We start from the raw sequence: 23,409 nt of genomic DNA, 5'->3' as shown, positions 1-23,409 counted from the left end.
GATACATGTGCTACACGTAAACGTTCAAGCTGACGCAAATGGTCTCGGTATAATGACTTTTTTACAACCCTCCGCTGACCTGCCTCTTATTTGGCAGTCCGTCAGTTTCGCTAGCTCGTTTACAAACCTCTTTCACGATAATGCGATCATAACCCAATATTTAGAAGTCTTTTAGCGGATATTTTCGCTGAGATACGAAAAGCCTTTCAACTCTAATAAATTACGGCTTCAAAACGTTCGTGAAATCTGTTGCAATAATTATGGGAACTTTATGTTATTGGATCATCGTTTGGAACATTATATCCTTTTAAAGTAATTCTATGAAGATGTACTTATATTTTTCCTCTGTGTGTCGCTGTTGCTTTGTTGTATCGTGTAGAGTCTATTTATAAAGCTATAAATAAGTGTAGATCTTGTTTTCAACATCAACTGCGCATCGCCAGTTAATTTAAATATGAACACTGTTCACGATTATTTGTTTTTTGTGAGTTGTTTTTTATTACTGCACATTGGTCTAATACGATAGAACTACGATGTTAGTGACTCATAGCGTTCGCGTTGAAATAAACAGGGCACGTATATAACATTTTGGAAAACCTGGCGTTGAAGACGAAAATCAGTGTACCATGAAGCCAGCACACGCTCATATGTCTTCATCTGTTCTGACTAAATTTCCATAAGCTGGGCTCAGTGCAGCACAGCAGGTCATTTCGGCTACAATAATACAGTGACAAGTCAATTTGCAGCGTGCGTCAAGGGCGCACCGTCCGCGGTTGTCAACACTGACAGATGCCCATAATTTATCATGGGCGCGCATCAAATCACCATCGGAATGTAATGGACACAGAACATGTTGTGACGAGATAAGTCGTTAACGGAATTAAACCAATGCACGTCCAATCGCACGCTCTTGTTGCCCGCAATGTCAATATAATCACAGATATATAATGTTCCCAGTAAATTACCCTTACTTGGAACTTTGTCTGATAACAGCTTTGTGTTTCTTCGTAACCATCTCTGTTCCTATTTCATACACATCAATTACATAGAAACCTCCTTTCATTTACCGGAGTACTCAAATTCTACTCAAAACCGCCATTTTTATTATCTTTGATTACGATCCATATAAAATCTAAAGTATCTCTACACGCCGATTAGATTTAGTATTTTATACAGCGTATTCAATGTAAATCTAGTCGACCTCAATAATCTGCGGAATATTCTTAGAATAAGAAATCCAACCGATACACGCCTGCAACTCAATAACTCACTGGGAAGTCAAGCAATAGCTAACTCGGCGGTTCAGTACGTCGCCGTTCGTAAGTTATGAGACACATGCATCAGTGAAATGTGTTTTCTTACACCGAACAGACTTCTGTGTAGCGTACAATATATTTCGATATCGATAGCACAGCGAGGATAAACAAAAACCCTAGTTGTGGATTATTTTACGTCACTTGGTACAAATAAGGCTTGTCGCGTGACAAAGTGTTCAAGCCAATAAACCATCGGTTTACGTGATAAGGCGGCCGGCCGAGTTAGTTACGGTTTGACTGTAGCGTTACAATGGGAATTATGTTTTAACGACTGTGCTCATTGTTCTTCGGACATTAATTGTTTACACACGTATTGCATGCAGAAAGCACAGGTGACGTCATCGATCATGTTACTCAACCTGAATAAAGAGGTTTTAATTAAAATTCCTTTTCCGGCTCCACGACAATAAAGTGATCACCCAACTACTTACTTAAATTAAGTATGTGAGAGACAGTGTTTCTCTACACTAAATATTTGTCGCCTTAGTGGCTTATAATAGAACAGTCGCCCACTGCATGTTATACAGGGAGGTGTAGAAATTAATTTGGAATATTCGAGTTAGGAATGGTTTCCCGTATGGCGTTGTGAGTGAAAGGCGTTGATGACAAACAAGTGCTTTGTTTCAGTCATTAGGTGCGGGGGCGCGGCGCTGTCTCGTCTGCGGGCGACAGCGAGCGCGTCACACGACACGAATATTTGTCACGCGACAAGGGCGTCGCTCGCGATTTTTGAATCATTTATCAACTGCTTGTTTACTCCGCTGTACGTACACTCGTACACAGACCGGTTTGAGGTCCGCACAAAAACTGGGTCATTCTACGTTACATACACAATCGAGACTCAATTCATTGATTTTCATCATAGCTCATACATTTATACGTTGAAGTCGCGCGTGACAAGGCACTATTCCATTACAATTATTGACAAGGGTCAATAAAGATCGGATATTAAATAGATAACAATCGCTTGATGTGACGTTATGTTGGTAAGTAATCACATTGCATGGGAACGTTTAAACTGTCGTATAGGTAAAGAGCCAATGGCAATGGAGAGTGACTTTCACAAAACAGCTGTCGCATGCGAGCACCGCAGTAAATGAGTCTAATGTGCAAATTTTGTAGAATGGCAATTAAAGCTTAAACATTTCTTTTTTTATGGACTCCTGAACTAAGAAATGTAATTTATCACGGGTGGATTCACAAACATTCAAGTCAGATGGAAAAAGACACCGAAGCTGAAAACGTTGTCCTACGCGGGGATCGAACCCACGCCACGTCGCCCTCAGTGGTTTCAGCGTGGTGTCTCAACCACTCTGCTACTGGCACTACATATACATCGGAGATATAAACACAAGTAAATAATCTTGTCACATATTTATCTAACTTTCGTCGTGTCCTGTGTTTTGCATGTATAATTACAATTGATAGGACATCAAAGGTCTGGAATAAGGTTACATTGTTCTAACCGGTTTAATTAAGAGCTGCCGAGCCGAGTATCCGTATGATCGTAAAACGAGACTAGTTGGCCCGGCTTTATGCGCTGTCTTACAATTATTTCCTTCTGGCAGAATATCATTATTATATATTACAGCTTTTTATGGCGGTAACGTTTTATAGCGGTTCATTCTTTTGGATAAATCCCGGCGTTTGAATAAAATTGTATATGGAGTGTGTAATGAGATTAGTTTAACATATTTATGAAGAGGTCAGCTTGAGACACATTTTAATATATCCGGTTAACTGTTGTGATAGTGTCAATCCTGTTTGTATTTTGTTGTAATATTAGTAGGAACCTATTCAAATAAGTTCCAGTTACTAAATTGAAATCAGAAATAAGATTTCATACCAATTTGCTAAAGATAAAACTAAACTAACTAACGTGTGAATACATTCACAATAAGAGTCACACCTTCAGTTCTCTTGGCAAATCGCTCGACTAGTGTTTGACAAGCTCAAGCGTTGACAGCTTTTATCACTCAATAGTCAACAATGCAGTCTTGCTACATAGAGGACGTACACGCATCTGCAACCTTTCGTCTCGTCGCCAGCGCCGCCGCGTGACGTGCGACGCGTCACTCTGTCACGGCGCCGCTGTGACGTCAGCGTGACAAAGTGACTGGCCGGCCGTGATCTCGGCTCCGAAACCGGCGGACACTACTGAATCATTTATTATCAGCTCACAACTGCGAGGCCCGTCGATCACAAGCACACTACAACACACTGTTGTGCACTAACTAGCTATTTTACAATTTCTCGCCTCGCTGCCGAACAACAGGAGTTATGAAATTAATTTTTATAATGGATAGTAATTTTCACAATTTATTTAATGGACGTATAAAGGATGTTGTGTCACGCCTGATTTACAAACTCGTGTAAACAAATTGAAAAGTTGTATACTTGGAAATATTTTGTTGACAAAATCTGCTAGGAATAATAATGGCACGCGCGCGCCGCTGTTCATTACACGGCACGAAGAAAAGTGACGTCACACTGAATATGCCCGCAGAGGGTACGCAGAACGATACAAATTGTACTAAATATCTGTTATGCAAATATCATCCTTAACAACGCAAACAATATCGGATAACCGCTCAGATTCACCTGAGAAATTGAATATTCCGTTAATTAGGCCGAACGCATTGACCGCGTCTTAAATAACTTTGTCTATCCTCTTTTGTTATGGTAATGTCCACCCCTAAATTATCCCGACTGTGTATAATCTTAAGAGAAATAAAAACTTTCCGTTGAGTTTATAAGGATTTCGTTTTTCTTATTGTTTTGTTTGGCAACTTGACCGGGGCTGATTGAAACAATATTGCTATTTATGTAAATGTGATTGCAATTATGTTTGTTATGTAATGTTTGTTTATTGATCGTGTATTATACAATGTTAGGCGAGGTGTTCTTTACAGTTGTAGTTGGAAATCGAATGTGGAACGCGACGTGCCGTGCTGCAAACCTATACTGTTACGTATGGCTAAACTATAAATCTGTTCATACAAGCACATTGTTCATATGCCATACAACATGGAACAGAAAGGTTCTAATAAATAACTGTTCATATCAATACAATACAGCAAACTTATGAACAAAACTGGTTAGGTTCATTTTTTAATTTAATTCGGTACTCGATTCGTCCCTGAAATGGTACTAGCAAATTAAACCAAGATCGAGAACCCATCCAGTGTTCTTAGCGTCATTATCTGTTTATCAAGCGCATCTACAAATTAGCGAGACGCCTTCGGTCTCAATACGGACGATACAATGCGATTCTGTCTGGACTAAGGCAAAAAAAAAGTCGTGAAAAGAGTTATGAAGCTATAAGCAGCTGGTAAACTTCTAGCCAAGTAAAAGGCATCCAGTTCTAAATGAAGACTTTCCACCCTATTTGGATATTAATTACAAACCTGAACATGTTATTTAGCTCAAGCTTTCTTTATTCATTAGTTAACGGAGCTTAACTCGGGGATAATCATGATATTATACATAAAGGACTTCATAACGTAGATCGCGACTGAATGGGGCCAAGACGAAATTTATATTCGAAATTAAATGGAATTTCCACGCCGATGGCTTCCGGATCCCTCAAGGCTTTTGCGAGGGTTCGGAACGTCGAATAATTCCAATAGTTTGGTCAAGAGTATATAGATAAAATTTTCGTATACAAATTTGATTTGAAGACACATGTATGAAAGATGGTTTTAGGTTCAATGTGTTTGAACTATTGCAGGCAAAAGGGTTTTGAGGTACTTTATTATTTATTCTGAAACACCGCTGAAGGTGGAAGGAAAACAAAGGTAAGTCTGATTTCTGAAGAGAAAAAATAACACCTAATGGTGGTAACTACTTCACGATTAGAAACTATACGAGAAGTAGTAAAACACTAACTAAAACAAAAAGAACTTGTCTAACAAAGAACAATGAAAGCAGTTCAAAAATCAAAATCCGCTATCGAGCTAAGTATTCAAAAGTCTCGCTATCCACCAAAGGGGCACTTTATTAAAACTATGTTACACAAACTGACACTCGTAATGTGAAATCTTTTCAAGTTATTAAGTAATAAGGAAGCGCTTGAAACTTGAACCGACTACTTCAAGTACTTCACAAGTAAACTAAGCTCTGTAGAATGAAGTCGTACTTAAAATCTACATACTAATGCAAAAATACTTCTCATGCATATATTATTGCAAATATGCTCAGAGTTTCACTCAAACTTTAAATAATACGATGAATTTTATTCGAAAATATGTTGTTTGTAAATTCTGCGCGATAACGTACAAAACAAACGATGAATTGTTATTAAATAAAACTGAGGGTTACATATTTGCTTTGTGCTATCGTTGGCTACTGATAAACCTTTATTTTTATAGTTCTCTCAAGGTTTCAGCTTGACGAAGGCATACAAGTTTGTTATACATATCTTTTCGAAGTTATAATGCGATCTCTTTCTGAACGTTTGGCTGCTGTACAACATGGTGTCAGAGTTTAAACCTTGATTTAATAGACCCTTGAAAAATCCACTAAATAGTGAAAATAGTTGACTTGTTACCTAACAATATGTAAATTGCAGTAAGTATAAAATTAGCCTTGAAAACAACTTCGAGTGATAGTGCGTATTTACAAAGAGACTCGATCAAAACGTAACTAATTAATCGGTCTAATATATACAGGAGGCACAGAAACCTACCCGGAATCCTCAACTTGTGAACTCATTGCACATCAGTGGTTTAGATTTAATGGTCTTTATATCTAAAGCAGTACGGTTGAGTTTGGGATACAGTGGTGGCAGTGAAGCGCGGTCAATCGTACGTAAATACGTGTTAGTTGCGCAAACATCGTGGTACGGAACAAATGTAGGTACGGTTAGATATGGGTTTATTTCTCAGAAGATATCAATCGCTTACATGAGAAAACAGCTTCAATACGATTGTTATTGAGCTTGCTGTGTTATCTGTTATGTTTTACAAACTTGAACTAGTTACGAGTCGGTTACTTAATGTAACATTACGTACGTTTTTCCTTTCAACTTCAAAACTTTCCTTACTTATCTTATTTCTTACAATTACTCAATATTCCTAAAACACTACTGATCTTTAACTCCTTTTTGAAATAAGACATCTTTAGTTGCCTTTGCACGGAAAGGCACTATTCCTTATCACAGAGCTTTTGCGTTTGGACGCTGTACAAACCGAGAAGCTTTTTATATAAATTCCTTACACAAAAGCTTTTTTTAGACTAGACAAGAAATGTCGTGCAACTACCCATACATTGCGAAGTTACTCTAAGAGACGACTGCAACCCTGTATGGCTAGCCAGCAATGTATGAGAACTTCAAGACATTTCTCACCTCTTCTACCTTAATTTTAAGGGTACTTACATGGTGCAGGACTGGGCGGTTCAGCGCAGATCCCGATGGACTTGCTGGGGTCGTCGATGAAGCACTGCGCGAGATGGTAGTCGCCGAGCTTCGTCTGAATCTGCTGGCTCACGCGGTCCCTGTTGCCTGTTACCTGTAATACAAATGTAATACAAATAATTATTAAATAAATTTACTAATTAGAAGAAGTGTTAATAAGAAGAAACTCGGTTATAAATAAAATGCTCTTAAATTAGGAAGTGATTTATAAGTGTAGTCTAGAATTAAGATTAAGGGTGTGAAAGAGACACGTCACAAAACGTCACGATTCCACTGCCGCAGTCATATTACTATAAAAAGTGGTTGTATGTCCTCAGATATGAGATAGTCTGAAATAACATTCTTGGAAACTTGGATATCAGAATAACAGTGTGTTATCTGATTTTTCATGGTGTTATTCAAAAGAGTTTGCATGTCAAAATCATTAAGTTAAACTACAATTACTCCATAGTTACTTATACATTATAAAGTCACCAAATCAAGATGCGGAATTAGTATCAAGTGCGTTCTATTTGTGTTTGCACCAAGGCTACAGAAGATAAGGTTTCAAGCCAAGCAATAGCTTGACTACACAAACAGTTTATGTAGTACGTATATTAAAGGTCTCAACCTATCCTACATTTAGTGGCACGCCAAATTTTTGACCTCGTTTTGTAACCTAGTTTCGTAGCCTTGAAAACGTCTCGGCATCTGTCTCTACACTGTCAGATTCATAAACCAAACTATATTCACTTTCACTTGTATCAAATATTATGAATTTAAACTGGAGTCGATTTTGAAATTAACCGCTGGGTACAAGCCTTTCCCGTAAAGGGAGGGTTTTGAACATTGATCACTAGGCTAGCTCACTGCGGGTTTGCGATTTCAAATTCCAATATTTGGAATCCAGGTTTCCTTAAGTTTTTTCCTTCACCGTTTTCAGCGGTATCTCAGAATAATTAAGAAAGTATACATAACGTTGAAAAAGTCACATTGGTGGTTCTCCTGGGTTGAGATCAAACCCGCACCTCGTGCATAGGAATGGACGCATAGAACCACAAGTCCTCCACGAAATTACCAATATTAAATTACAAATCAAATCAATGTTCCTAAAATATATTAAACCTATCCGTGGTTGGTATTGCACATGTAATTCCGATATAATCGCTAAACAAATTGTGGCTAATAAAACTAATATGGATACATTAATTTCGGGCTTAAAGTGAAGTGTAAACATGTTTGACATTTGAGGTAAATATTATTTGTATCATATCAATACTTGTGGATGTGTGGCTGTATACTGCATGTAAATGACGCATTAAATGGTTCGCGTATTGTAATTACCTAGTAGTTAATACTGGCATCTGTGACGTAGAAAAAGGAATCTGGTTTTGATCTATATTATCAGACGGCGACGCCTTTTAAAGTAATATTATTGCAGTTGTGGAAGAGAGACGACACTCTACGTAGTGTATTGCGGTGTCACACTTCCACAACACTTTGAAACGAGGCGTTAGGCAGATCTTTTCTTAATGGATGACATGATGCAAGAATTATTTTCTTTTCAGTAATTAACTTAAACAGTTATAAAAGTATTCCGTCTTCATTAAATCACTTGCAATAACGACACTCAACAAAAATAAAGCATTTCCCTTCGTTACCAACGTTAAACACAAAACAATCGACTGCCAACGCACAGCTGTAACTCAAAGCTGACACGTGCCGATCTCGGAATGAATACCTCCACTCAAAGGCGAGACCGAAAAGAAGCAAAAGCAAACAATTCAAGTGCATTGTATAGAATAAGAAGTCGAAAGCTTATAATGGTAATACAATCGTAAATAGCATATGACGGGGCCGAGGACGAACGCGCGTCTCGGCCTAAATAAACCGGCTCACAGTCGTCCAACGTGATTCACAACACGCGCCCATTGGGGATACATGCAAATAATACCACTATTTTTACCATAATCTCACGTTATTGAACGTTTGGACAGATCACGCGTTTATTATGGGGTTCCGCTCTACCAGTTAAGAGCTTTGATGACGTATGATGGGTTGCGTGATGAATGCAGATACTGCTGTTATGCATAATATAGACATTGCCGGCATTTCGGATGCCTGCCTTTATATAGCTGCGGATGAATGTCAATGTGAGCTTTATGTAGTACTGTAGCGTAAAATAACATCAAAACGATTCCAATGTGATGATTTATTGATTGGAAATCGCCGGCAAATTGATAACGCCACTTTTGTTACTATAACAAGAATATGATTAATTAAATCGCCCCGCCGAATGGGCCCGCGTCGGTCGGAACCGCTCACAATGATTGTTTTAAGCTTTATTTAATAATCGGACTTTAGACTGTGTTGATTTAAATTTTATTTGAAATTTTGGAAAGGGAAATTTGGTTTTCGTAATTAGAGGGAGGAAAATTAGAACACCCTACGTTATGGCGAATACGAATATTGATTTGCTTTGATACAATCCACTTAAACCTTACAGATATTTTAAATTGTATTTAAATTCGGAAAATATAAACCTATTCAAAAATCGCTAGAGTAATCTAGAAGTTAAGTAATGCAATTACCCACTAAATAAACCCACAGCCACTTTAGACCTCTTACACTCACCACACAAATTAATTGAACTCCACAAAAGAGTTTATATCAAAGTCAGTGAACAGCTGAACACTGACTCCATACAATATATCGGCCACCAAATAAAATAAAAAGTCGAAACGTAGTTTTAACACAATGAAAACAGAGTTGGAATTCGAATATAGTAAAAGTATTTGAGTTGCCGTCGAATGTACAGAGATTTGATTGAAACGGCAAATCATTTACGAGACCTGCCACACGAGGGCATTTTCCGCACGGCCATTTACTAAAGCACCTTTCACGTCCTTTATTTATGTATTGTATTCACATAATCCAACAGTATACGAAGAGTAATCTTTATTTTAGTCGTACGTTTTCACATTTTATATTTCTTTGTAAGGAATGATTCGATTTCGGATCTAATATAATCTTCGATAAAGGTCTTTGGAATTCAACGAGCGTATGTTACGTTTTCTTCGTAAAGTGACCTTTTCGAGAAGGAATTCTAACGTTCACCCTTGAGGATCAGGGCTCCGGGTAAGTACCCCATATTGTGGATAAAATCGATGCTCTTGATATAATCGTTGACTACAACACCGTGTCCGTTATTAGCAGACATAAAAAGGTCGTTATTTCGCATTTTACATATGAGTAAACATTCACACAGATATGAACATAGATTAACAAACCAAACATTGGCAGGCTGAGAATTGATTATTTCGGACAGATTCCTTATGTTCAAATGAAATAGCCGAAGTTCAAACGGAGATATGAAATATTAATAAACATTGAACACGTTCGCCAACGAGACCACGATCGTCAAATATGTACAAATAGCTAATAAGTCTATGTTTAAATTCATAAAACTGTTTGCTCTTTCGTGAGTTGTCTCCAGATGAAGTGAGATGTAGGTCAATATGCACATAAAAACAATCGTTCTGACGACTACGTTAGATAGATCCACACGTGTAGCTATAGTAAACGAATATATTTACGAATACTAAGAAAAGTATTTTTAAAAATTCAGCGTGTAAATATTTTGGCGCTCGCATCAGAAATAACTGGCAGAACAATCGAAGTTTTTTTACACAATAAGATGTAACACGGGCGGATACATCGAGCTGAAAATCGCAAGCAACAAGTCGATTAGTCTTAACCTCTTGACTCAGATAGCACATCATCATGCGAAATTAACAATCCTACACAGGCAGAAGTTAAAGACATAAATCAGACCATTAAGGTGAACAAGTGAATTTCACCACGTGTTATTTGTATCAGTAAGTATCATAAATCCAGTACGTGCGGCGTGGCGGTGCGGTGGTAGTGTAGGAGTCAACGCCCCGCCCGACTGCTGTGGGGCGCCCGGCGCCGCCCGCGCCCGCCCGGGCGAAAGGACGCACTTCAGAGGCCGGTTATATCAAGTAACCACGAGGCTGTGAACCATGGCTGGGCATTCGTTTACCTATCTTATGAAAAACTGATATCGATACTGAAAATTAAGGAATAATCTAAACTATTGAGTATCCTACAAACAAAGTAAAAATATCAAAAAGATTTTCTCAGAAATCATGTTCAAGGATTTCCAGAGACAACATTTATCGATGAATCATTTGAAGATTGGGCACAGATTTAAGAAATTCCTTAAAGGAAAAGAAGCTCTTGACGACCTTCAACGTATTAAGCAGTAATAACAACAGGATTCCCGAACAAGGACACGAGAGCTCGCAAAAGGAAATTGTCCGAGCTCTTATCTCCACTATCTGCTCTGTCAATCTGAAACGACAAATTTTAATTGGGAAATATTTTTATATCGCCGGATATTCCGTCCCTGTCTTCCTATTTGTTATTACACAGTAATGAACGGTGCTATTTCGCGTATAATCGGACTTATATCGATGGAATTTATAATGTTATAATGACGCTGCATGCATTCTCATAAGTTTCCAGGAAGTGTACCTTGAATAAGTAAACAGTAATATTGTTTTCTCGAGGAAGGACGACGCACGCATATATCTTCAATTTGGCATTCACGGGGAGGAAAATACCAGAAAGAGGTCAATATCTTAGGAAGAGATATTTCGTTTTATTACCATCTTGCAACTGATCAGATAAAACATCACTTTACGAAAAACATAAAACGAATTCTAAGAATTGCTGGTGAACTTAGAAGTACATTAAACAAGATTAAAAGTTTATAATACTTTTATATACAGCCATTTAGAGTTTAAACGATTAAAATATCCATAAAACACTACATAAGTTACTATCTTCCAATAGTAAGCAAGTAATTTAAGGTAGCAACAGTTGTAAATACTCAAGAGATTTTACGACACAATAAAGAAAAAATTTTGGGGAGTCAACGGCCTAGAGTTCACACGAAGGGTGCAAAATAAGTACAAAAAGGACGCGCTCGGAGGGGTCGCGTTTTATTACTTACATTAGTACAAGATGGGGTATGCATAGGCAATAGACGAAGGAATGAATTCGTTACACCTGGCAAGGAACAGGGTTGAGGGTAACAACGTCACAGAACGTGTTACTGTGACGAGTCATCGACCCAAATCGAGTCAATGACATTATCTGAAAGGCGCCGCTAATTTGTGTCTATAACTGTAATATGATAGGAATCCCGAGCTCCCGATCCCGACCTACAAACAATTCTTATAACTCGAAGCTCTCCATACCGCTCCCACGTTATAAGGATCAGCGACGAAGATAATCTGTTTACCAGATTTATGGATATTGGAACGTTTGTTAAGAGATAAATGTAAGTTTCATTCGACGGTTGAGAGTAAATACGTATATCTGCGGCATGATTAAAAAGGCATATTTTCATTAGATATTTGTGGGGTGGGTGAGGGTGCGCGCCGGAGATGGGCGGCGGGTTGTAATGAGGCCGTCTAGACGCTCCGCAATACTACATTGTATTTGTACCGAGCTCCCATTGTACTCACTCCACAACATTGTACATTGCCACTTAACTTATCGTTTACATTAATGAATAATGAGAGAACGAATTAAGGTACGGTCACCGGTGTCATTTTGTGTCTCGACTGTTTTAATAATGTATTTTAACAAATTGTAAAGGAATAAATATAAAAACTGTTATTATTAACGCAGTTGAACTTTATACAAAATATAATTAAAACTAATATTTAATCGATAATTTCACCATAAACTTGTAAGTACCTTATGAACTTCAAAGGACTTTATAAAATGCTGATACATCCACAAATCTCTTAATCTTTTGGTTGTGACGTCATCGGCAAGTTACTCGGCTACTCACCTACAGTCTTGGTTTAACAGAGTCAACATTATGAATAGAAGGATTATTTATTCATAGGCGAGATGTGTCCAAACGGTCGTCGACTCCTTATTGAACTGCGGCTACCAATGATTAACTACGTTTGCATTGTCAACCGAATGCCATTGAAACGAAACCAGTTAATAAAATGATTTATTGTATTATTTAAGGCTGCATTGAGAGCGGTAATACATAATTAATTGGAACTAAACTGGTTTGTATTGCGATACATTTTCAATTCAAATATGAAGCTTTGCATCTTGAATTAAATGGACTCGTGTTGACAATAGTAAATAACTATAAAATAATTGTTTAAGATCGGTTTACTCACGCGTATTTATCGAGATTGCCCGACTAGTTCCGGACCTAAGTCCTTAATCATAAACCGATAAAACCGTCTCACGAAATAGTTCTTATAATAAGACAGTCAATTTCTGTGTTGAAAAGTTCGAATGAAATTTATATTACTTCTGATTAAGCTTTGAATAAAATAAACACGTATCCAACGTGCCTTCAAATGCATGTGCTGATAATGAGTTGGTTTCCACATGTGTGCGCTCGCAATGGGGATGTTGACAGGCTGTGTTCTCTGTCACGTTGGCTGAGGGCCGCCGGCCGTTGTCACGTGACCCGAACACGTACAGAGACACGATCGAACTCGAATCTTTAGAAAATGTGCTTTATCTGTCAATATCAATACTGAACGCCGATTGCCGACGATATTATCTTTTATTTACGTTATATTCGAATAACTGTCCTATGAGTCATTTTTATTTCATTGATTTGATTATTCATAGTAATCTTGGTTTTCAGTTTTAAAATGTAATGAAAATTAAATTAAAATAATATTTCGTCAAATCAAAATAAATCAAACGACTTTATCTTTCAATCTTCCTCATAATAAAAAAGTTGACGCAAATATAGCCGTTAATCCTCAACAATTTTAATTATGACTCTTATCACAGAAGTTAATATAAGTCATAAAACATTGACTGGCTGATAGCAATCTTAATGTAAACAACTCAACGCTATACAAATAAAATTACCCACGAAAAGCGGCAAAAGAATTGGAAAAATGAAATGAAAAAGCGAACAATAGCATATTTCGGGGAAGAGAAACAAATCACATTAACATCCTCAGCGTAATGTTACAAAGTTTACACAAAGAATATCGAAGAACGTATAAAAATAAGTGTGTACGGAAATAGATATTACTTCAAAAGTAACCTCTATCTTGCACGTTTCTCCGTTGGAGCGAGATGAGTTATTGGGCGGTCCAGTCAACGAGCACACTGATACAGTCACGTTCAACACCTCACACGTTTATATTTACATCTACGGCCTTGATGATACGTACGAAAGTCATTCGCACAGTAAACCCCAATACAATTATCAAAAAGTTCATTTGTACTTAAGGTACCAAAAATCTTTTTTCGACCTACATCCGCAGCGCTTAGGATCTGATTTCCGCGCCCATTAACAGCCGACCATTAGAGAATCAATCAAATTATTCTCATTAAAACTTCCCCGATTGACTTTACAGCGAACACCGTAAACAATGCGATAAAAATAATGATGTAAACGGAAAGTAAATTGATAAACACGACGCTATGAAAGTGAAATTATTTCACGTCGTCAGTTATAATGACGTTGGCATTTAATAAACTATTTATTCCGCAAGTATTATCGTGTGTGAGATGTACGCACACGGCTGTGCGGTTGTGTGCAACACATGTAAGTTAGGTTCCATACGTCCAGAGAGAGACACGGTCGCCTGGCCTCGCCCCCCTATCGGCTCCACTTCCCCGGGCGCGCGGGAGGCGAGGGAGCTTTAATTACAGTTGTATTTGTGTTTATGCACATATGTGCCTCTGTATGTCATAAAGTGGGTCGTACGAGTGCACCCGGCGCAGATAAGCCGACCGCTTTTAAAAAGTTATTATAACTCTACTTCGTTTTGGCGCTGTTTCGACGACACTTAACGTCAGACCTCTTTGGTATGATCAAAGTGTTATTGAGGACTGCAAAGTTTGGAATTTGTAAATAATTTACGTTCTGCCACGGTGTCGGGGCGCAGGTGCGATGGAAGATGATTAAACAGTACCTCGGCCGACGTTATTAAGCGAAATCGATAGTTACAACGTGAAAAATGTGCGATGTGTACTAGATACTCTGGTTTTATTTAAAGGAATACGTGACAACATTGATAACTAAACGAAAATATTATATTTTTATCATTTATTTATTGTCATCAAGCGATTAAAAGTGACGAAAAACATTTAGACTGTGGCTAAGATCATCTCAAAAAACATAGATAAGTAAGAGTTATATTCCATTTAGAACTACTTCCCCAAATTCAAATAACATAATACTAAAACGACGTAATTTTCAGTACATAATTTTGATGAATGAATCAAATTGAACAATATGCAAAAAAACTCAGGAAGTCATAACATTTTAAATTACAGCTCTAAGTGAACTTCTTACAAACTTAAACAAATAAACATAAGTTTCATAGTCTAACAACGGCCATTATCTTAATTATCTTCCATTCGAGCACTTTAAAATGATTTAGGCAGCAATTTACATTGCGCTCTAAGAGAACGTATCAACGTAATTACCGGAGTCGACACGTAAACAACGGACGACCTCGAACCCGCTTGACACTGGTCGCGCGTCCAAACACACTTGATCTCCCTCGACCCGATGACCATTTAACACCACTAATGAGTGCCGAAGGGTGTTGCGCCTTATCAGGGACCTAGTTTAATTGGCCCGGCGGTGGCCTATCAGTTTAAGGTAGGCAGTGTCTACGGCGACAAGATCCGAACACGCCACGTGCGGGAGGTAATAAAACCACATACTTCACTTTTACTGCGCCCGATCACGCAATCTGTAAAGACACTCATATCGCAAGCAGTAGATAGGTTTCGTAGAACTGTTATTTGCAACCGCTTTGCCTATTTAAAGTTACGTGTCTCGAGTTTGCATGCGTGGCGTGCATTATCTCTGTACATTTCAGTGATCTAACGCTCAGACGGTAAAACGACAGTAAGTTTAAAGTGAAAACTTTTGTTTGCGGTATCATCGTGACTCGTCGCGTCTGCTCACATTGCACCCACACTATTGTTCTAATACACCGATGTAGTATAAAAGGAACCACTGCGCGCCCGTCTCAAGGCTCAAACTAGTTTAACAACTGTTCTAGATCTGAGGTTATTTTCACTGTTTGAAAACATTCCCAAGTTTTAATACTGTGAAATAAACGTCTGGATTATTTTATCGATGTGGGAATTTGAGTTTGATATTTTATCACTTAAAATCTTTAGACATGATGTGTTCGAAGTCTGTTCAATAATTACTAGAAATTAGAATCCATTTCAATTATTAGAAACGAGTCTGTTAAAACAAATGAAATCTTTAGTTTTCTATCCATCATTGTCGAGACTGGAATTTTCGTGCTATGACATTGTAATGTGACACGCGCCAGCACAATATCGACACGTGATTGTGGCGCGCATGCTTCGCCGAGAACAAAGGAATGCACTAACCAGACACACTACAGCATAAACTTGATAATACCTTAATATATGCACATGCATTTACAATAGGTGTTCACAAAAACTAAATGACACGATACAGCGAGAATACAAATGCACGAGCATTCAAGTATGTAGGGGATCTTAAGATTTTAGTGCAGTGGCGATTTTAGCATGTATATATCTCCAAATATTACGACGCTTTGAAATGTGATTAATTTTAAGGCTTGAAGAAGATCCGTCGCTAAGCAAATCGGAAATCCAAATGGTCAAAGACGGCTAAATATTACAAGTCCAGTTACGATGAATATTAAACTAACCAACCTCAATGCTGACACGATGGGTATTACGTGTGGAATAGATACAGCTGGGCTTAACCGATTCGTATGAAGCGGGGCTTATAAACCGATTCCAAAATTCATTATTATAATTCAAACATTGTTTTTTTCGACGAGTTCGCTACACGTATTGCCTATTTCCTGCCACGTGCGCAACAGATGAGCGAAACGAAGATATTTGTCAACACCGTTATACATTCTCATTTGAATATGAAGTTCATATATCATGTGTAGCATGTAAATACTAAAATACTCGAATAACGTTGTCTTCACATTCAAAGAGAACTATATTTTTAACAGTCAACATAAATTTTGTGCGTTTTAGATCCTACTAATATCATAAATGCGTAAGTATGTGACTGTCTTGGTATGTTTGTTGCATCTTCACATCTAAACGGCTGGACCTTTTTATAAAATTAGGTTATAGTTAGCTGACAACTTGGAATGTTATATAGGCTACTTATATTTTTGTAAATCTATCTTTGTAAAAGAAGGAAAATGCTTTCGCAGCTATAAGTCACATCGAGGCGGGCAAAGCCGCGAGCAACAGCTAAAGCGTAACCTTTGAAAAATGTAATCTAGACAGCATTGCGTGGGATTAATCGAAGTATTGCGATTTCTATTTGAATAAATGGCATCGCTAAACCCACAAATACATTTTTGGTTCTCAACGAAATTCGGAACGCGAAGCAATTCAGATCACTCAATTTAAATGTATTTTTGTATACATTTGAAGGCGTCGTTGAATACTAATGTCGACTGAATATCCGCAGTATTCTGTTCAAGGCTATTGTGTAAAGTAATTGTCGTTTAATGAATACCCCTAATTAGAATCAGTCTCAATTCGCAAATTGTGTTGTTCGTACTGTGATTTGTTACGGTTACATCTTCTAAATTTCTCTTTCAACCGCTGAATAAATAGGAGATACGTGGAAAGCGTTGTTTAACTTTATTAATCTTATAAATAGGAACTGGAGCTCATGTAGTGTCAGCATATTAGTGTCAAGTGTGTGATACGGCACAAATAGTGAAGGTTGTATGGTCGTCTGTCGTGTCCTTCGCGCTTGGCCCTAATTGCATATCCTTGGAATACAATCTTGAACTAAATAGAAAGACAACAGTTGTTCTTATTTATTTAAGTCTTTTAAATACATAGTTATCATACTAGTTAGTTTTGTAACTTGCAAAGGGAATTGATAACTATATATAAGCTAGGTAATACATCAGTTAAGGATGTTAAAATGAATAAATCCTCTTTGAAACTGCTTTTGATTAGAAAATACTACTGTTGAAGTATAATTCAGTTATTATAGATTTATGTACAGTGAGGACATACTCCCGCAGGTCTCTGTAAAGGTTTTCAGTGTTACAATGGACGTAAATGGTGCAACTATTTTCAAGCTACAATAACATTATGGGCCCACAGCGCCATCTAGTGCTAAGGCCCGACAAACAACACGACTTCGCTTGCAAAAATGCGCCTGGGAACGTTTTCCTGCACTTTATATGGGATTATGGGTTGCACAGAAAAACGCAAAAGGACTGTGAAAATGTTCTAAGGGATTTATGCGTTCGTATCGGTCTATATTCTGGTTTTCTTTATTTACTCCGTGCCGAAGATCGAAACCCACTCGAGTATGCCGTGTCGTGGGTGTCATTGTAAACACTTGGCGCTCAACAATATCTGTTGTGCTAACAATCAGATTTGGAAGCAATATTTGTAGGTTATACAGATTTAGACTTGTTATTGGAAATCTACTGAGATGTCTTATTTTCGGATATCAGATGGCTTTTACGATGATAGATTGATTTCACTAAAATGATTATAGATGGTTCTATATTTAGAGAATATTTTAACGATCAAAAGGAGTGAAGTAACCAGTAAGATCAATATAAATTTCCTCAAAACCTAATCACTTAATTTTTAGGAAAGAGGAGAGGTTACACTGTTTGAAAAAAATATAAATTTCAACCCCCCAACTCCTATCATTTTAAGATTTAATATTGAGATATTTAAGACCGTCTAAATTACTCTAAATCTCCAGTCGAGTTTATAATATGAGTGCAGAAAAGTAAACATATTATATATAACATTATTAATGTTGTGTACTAACCCTGAACGGCGCCGGGAAGAGCGACGATGCGTCGGGCTCCGCGGCGTGCGCCTGCGACATCTGGTGCGCGCGCGCCTGTCGCTCGCGCTCGCGCTCGCGGTCGCGCTCGCGGTCTCGGCCGGCCCACGCGCCGGTCGCGCCGCCGCCGCTCCCCCCGCCCCTGTCCCGGTCCCACTTGTCGTACCTGAAACAAACAATGTCACATGTTAGATACTCCGTCAGACTCTCTTTAAGATCCTTCAACCACTCATGTTCTCAATGAACAAGGGCCAGCTTAGTTTGAAGACTACGGAAACCGTTTTGTCAGCAATGGATTTCACATTCTCATTTTTTTTATAAGAGTATATTTGGATTTGATAGCTTAAAGCTTTTCCATATAGGAAGGACATACTGCACCAACCTGGCTAGATAAAGGAAGATCAAATCAAAATTTCGATACAGATAGGCATAGACAATATTCAAATATACGAGAAAATAGAAATCCAGAATGTAAATAACAAAATATAAAAGGGATAATATGAGGCACACGGGGTTACTACCTCCACCTGACGAGGCCCGTTCCACTGAACCTTTTACCTTCTACGACTTTTACGAGTTGCACAAAGATAAACAGCTGACACTCTGTTTTTCTCTTTTTCCCATACGAGAACGAAAACAATAACATTGCATTACGAATAGCCAATTGTGAACGTCGAAGACGGTGAATGAACTACTATTGACGAACTTCACAACATTACGAATAATACGATTAACAAAATGGCTTTCAGAATATTGTGAAATTTTCCGATCAAACAATTTGAAAGTTGCACATTATTGGCGGCTAGTATAAAGAAATTCCAGAAAGCTGTATAATGACTCAGACCATTAGAACAAATAGGTGCCAAGTACTGGAAAACAAAATGAGTAATAGAAGAGTTGGCGTTTATATAGTGCCGTCATCCACTGCCCTTATAACGAATAGGTAAAGTCAAAGAAGTATCAATTTAAGTTAATAATAAACATCTCCGGGAAAATCTAGGAGGAAAATGTATTTAAATGTTCACGGAAAATTGCATTCCTTTAGAAAACCTGGTTGAGTTTGATATAATGCAATTATTAGTATTTACGAAGTTCTTGTACCTTGGTTATACAGTAAACATCGGACTCCCACCAACATTTTAATGCTATTTCATCATCTCAATATTAAAAAGGTACAAGTTTTATCAAGGTGACCATAAATACTCTTTTAACGATAAAGAATCCGTAATGACTACAGATTATATTGTTCGAATTCATCTGTAAATGTACCCAAAAATATAACAATACACTATCATAATAAATATAAAAGTCATTAGGCGGGCTGAGCGAATCTACATATTTTCCTCGTTTTATCAAACACTTGATATCACAATGGTCAAAGTGAATATTTATAAAACAGCATTTTAGCAAACGTATTTACGCAGAGGTATAAATTAATGGAATATGGATGCGGTATCTGTTGCATTACGGCTAGTTAAACAATAAAACAATGGTGATCGAGGCGGTAGCTCTCCGTAAGCCACAATAATACGATGGTGCGCTGATTGGCCATGTTTGTGGATTGCATTCAGTTTTATTGGACATTGGTGTTTTTAAAGTGCATTGGACCGGTTGGAGAGCGACGTTACTATAAACATACGTCGGGTATGAGATCTCGTGGCCATTATAATGGAGCACGGGTCCCTATTATGTATGTGACCGACTTGTTAGTGCGTGTCGCGTCGCGTCCTTGACGGATGCCTATACTACAAAACGAGTTTTCACATCGATTTATTATGACACCGATTGAAGTATTACTGCGCGGTGCTGCACTGTATCGAGTGCAGTGTGCGCGCGAGCGGCTGCCATTGTTCATTTCATACTTAACATTGTTCTCAAACCGGTTGTACGTGTACTGATAAGTGTCCTACACTTACGTAAGCGTGATCAATGTATTCAACTAATACGTAAATAGGTCTCAGAACTAATATTCGAGAATATAAACAGGTCGTTATTATGCAGACACCGAGATTGGCTTCTGTTTTGTTTCACAACTCTATAGTACAACCAAACACATCAGCGCTTGAATTGAATAAGATAGCGCTAATTGCAGAGGTTTCTACGTAATTATAGACGCACGGAGTTATTAAAACAAAAGGAAAGAAATGTTATGTTTTCACGTTCATAGTACGTTATAATTTATGAAATAGCAGAGTGAACAATTTCACTTTCGCCGTGTTCCCGGTGTCAGTAGTTAGTTGAAAGATTTATTGGTTGTCGGCCTCACTCGACTTAGCTGGCGGCGTCAATTAATATGTTCGCTCGAATGAAAACAGAATACCTATACGGTTGCTTAGCAGTAATTAAGTGCAAGTATGCAAAGATGACTTGTGTTTTATTTACCATCTTTACGAAATTTAAAATTAAGAGTATCGTTAAAAGTGATTTATGAAGAAGGAGGTACGCTTTGACTTGTATCAAATATGCTATAAAACTTGAAATGAAACTGAAACTCTACAAATGGAGTTCTTCAAACATTTTAATTATAAGTTTCACGTTAGCCCACACGTGGTAAAACTTGTTATTTAACTGGATCTTGTGATTGTATTGACTGGAAACTTTGCAGACTACTGTCTACTGGCATTTGACTTCGACAACCTTAAAGCCGTTAATGTCCAGCGGTAATTAACCTATACATTTCTAAGAAGTAATTACTAGTGAAACAATACCCCTCTGCTTCGCACAGTCGGGTAAAAACTCGTACCTACACTGACCAGAGATTTTCCATGCTATTAAGTCCTAAATTACGAGATATCTAAGAATTTCACTACATAATAACATAATGTATGTTTCGTACTAAATTTTGCAAGTCGTTTTATACGCGTAAAATTTTTATCTCTTACTTTTCAAGGACCACAAATCAGCTTACGATATCGACTAAGTTCGCCAATATCAATAATTAATTATAGATAACATAGGCGCCTTATAATACTGAAACAATCGTCCGAAAATGATGTAATGGAACTTATTCATGAGATACAAACTATCGCGGATGATAATGCATTATACATGATGACACATCGGACGTCCGCGCCGGAACACAACGAATTATTGAAAAACCTGTATTAAGCTCTTCAAGATTAATATAAAATATTAATTTCCGAACTGTTATTTTTACATTCTAGTAGGCATTACTGGTTAATTATATGCTTATATCAATATATGTAGCATCGGTTAAGGAAATGGTACGGTTGGCGGCTGTTAGAGATCGCTATTAACGATAAGACCACCCATTGTGCATGCTTTTATACTTTTTAGGTTGTTATTCAAACGCTTTCAATAAAGAATATTATTATTTATGATGGCATGTTTATTATTGAATATAATTTTTATACTAAAATACGTTATCTGTGAACAGTTTTGAATAACATCCAGAATACAATTAGGTAACGGTGTTTCGTATAAAATTTGAATGTGGAAAATCGTAGTCGAATTCGCGCGCCGAAAAAATGAGTTTCGTGAACCAAAACCTATTAAAAAATGCAAACATTTTATCAAAATTGAACCAATGGCCAATGAACGTCGACGTTAAAAAACGTACGTTAAAACTGGGGATTTATTCGGTACACTGAATTGTTCTAGCGATTTATACGTAATACGTAACGTTAGATGGTGCAATCAGCCTTCACCTTTCACATTTATAAATATTTAGAAACTACGTCTGCAATTGTTATTCTATCACACCATATATACTTTTTTGAATGGAGTGTTGTTCTAGTGATTAGAGGCCCTGACTGATATACCAACGGTTGTCGGTTCGATTCACAAACATATGTGTGATGAGTAGGTACAATATTTAATTTGATCAGTAACTTACCTATTATAAGTTTGTATTAATGAGCACTATGAGAAAGTTGTCGAATATGTCTACGTAATATATTTGCCCGCTTCTTGGCGGAAGACAATCCTATGTTTGGCATTCAATCAGTCACATAGAGACAGACAAAAGGTTAAAACCTCATTTGTAAGATGTCCGACCACCCAGTACATTTAGGTAATAAGGTAACCCAACAATGTTCAATACAAACATTAGAAACTAGTCAACATTTAGTTGCATACACTTAGCCTGCGGTACCATTAGACCGAGGTCGCTAGCACAGCGAGAAGCGAGTATTTAAACACTAGCTGTTGCCCGCGACTTCGTCCACGTGGTTAGTAGATCTTGAACCGTTTTTGCAGAGCTTGCATGCTCTGCAAAACGGAAGCCCTTAAAGATGAATAATTCCCCGTTTTTTCCACAGTTTCCATTGTATCTTCGCTCCTATTAGTCGCAGCGTGATGTTATATAGCCTATAGCCTTCCTTGATAAATGGTCTATAAAACACAAAAAGAATTTTTCAATTCGAACCAGTAGTTCCTAAAATTAACGCGTTTAAACAAACAAACAAACTCTTCAGCTTTATATATTAGTATTGATTAGTATAGATATAGAAGTGTACAAGTTTCATTTTATAGTCCCAGCTTGAGATAAATGTATCTTAAGAAAATAAAAAACTTTTTATTCCGTCGATTAGTTACAGATATGTTTTAGTAATGGACTGTCGATCGTTTTGAGTTATCAATAAAACTACATTTGAATATAATTCCACAATAAAAATGATATAAAATTGTGTGGTCGATGTTTGTGTTTAGTTTTTTAGGGATCCTTATCCAAATAGTATAAACGGAACCTTAGTACTTTGAAACCACTTTCTGTTCGTTGTCTAATATGAGTATGTATCTCATAAAATGTGGTAGTTGAAATA

At 37.4% G+C, this 23,409-nt stretch overlaps 1 protein-coding gene across 8 annotated transcripts in view; it reads right to left on the bottom strand.

Annotated features, from left to right (window-relative positions):
* Positions 1 to 23,409, bottom strand: part of LOC113499834 (AF4/FMR2 family member 3) — a 169,082-nt gene that overhangs the window by 63,946 nt on the left and 81,727 nt on the right. For all 8 annotated transcript variants that reach the window (XM_026880397.1, XM_026880398.1, XM_026880390.1 and 5 more), the window contains 2 exons: positions 18,608 to 18,791; positions 6,694 to 6,826 (listed from right to left, as the gene is read on the bottom strand). In XM_026880397.1, coding sequence (XP_026736198.1) covers positions 6,694 to 6,826; positions 18,608 to 18,791 — 317 coding nt within the window. The remainder of the gene's footprint in view (positions 1 to 6,693; positions 6,827 to 18,607; positions 18,792 to 23,409) is intronic.

This window comes from Trichoplusia ni, chromosome 13 (assembly GCF_003590095.1).
Source record: "Trichoplusia ni isolate ovarian cell line Hi5 chromosome 13, tn1, whole genome shotgun sequence".
Taxonomy (NCBI): Eukaryota; Metazoa; Arthropoda; class Insecta; order Lepidoptera; family Noctuidae; genus Trichoplusia; species Trichoplusia ni.
The sequence above is the reverse complement of the archived record's forward strand: the minus strand, read 5'-3'. Positions and strand labels throughout refer to the sequence as shown.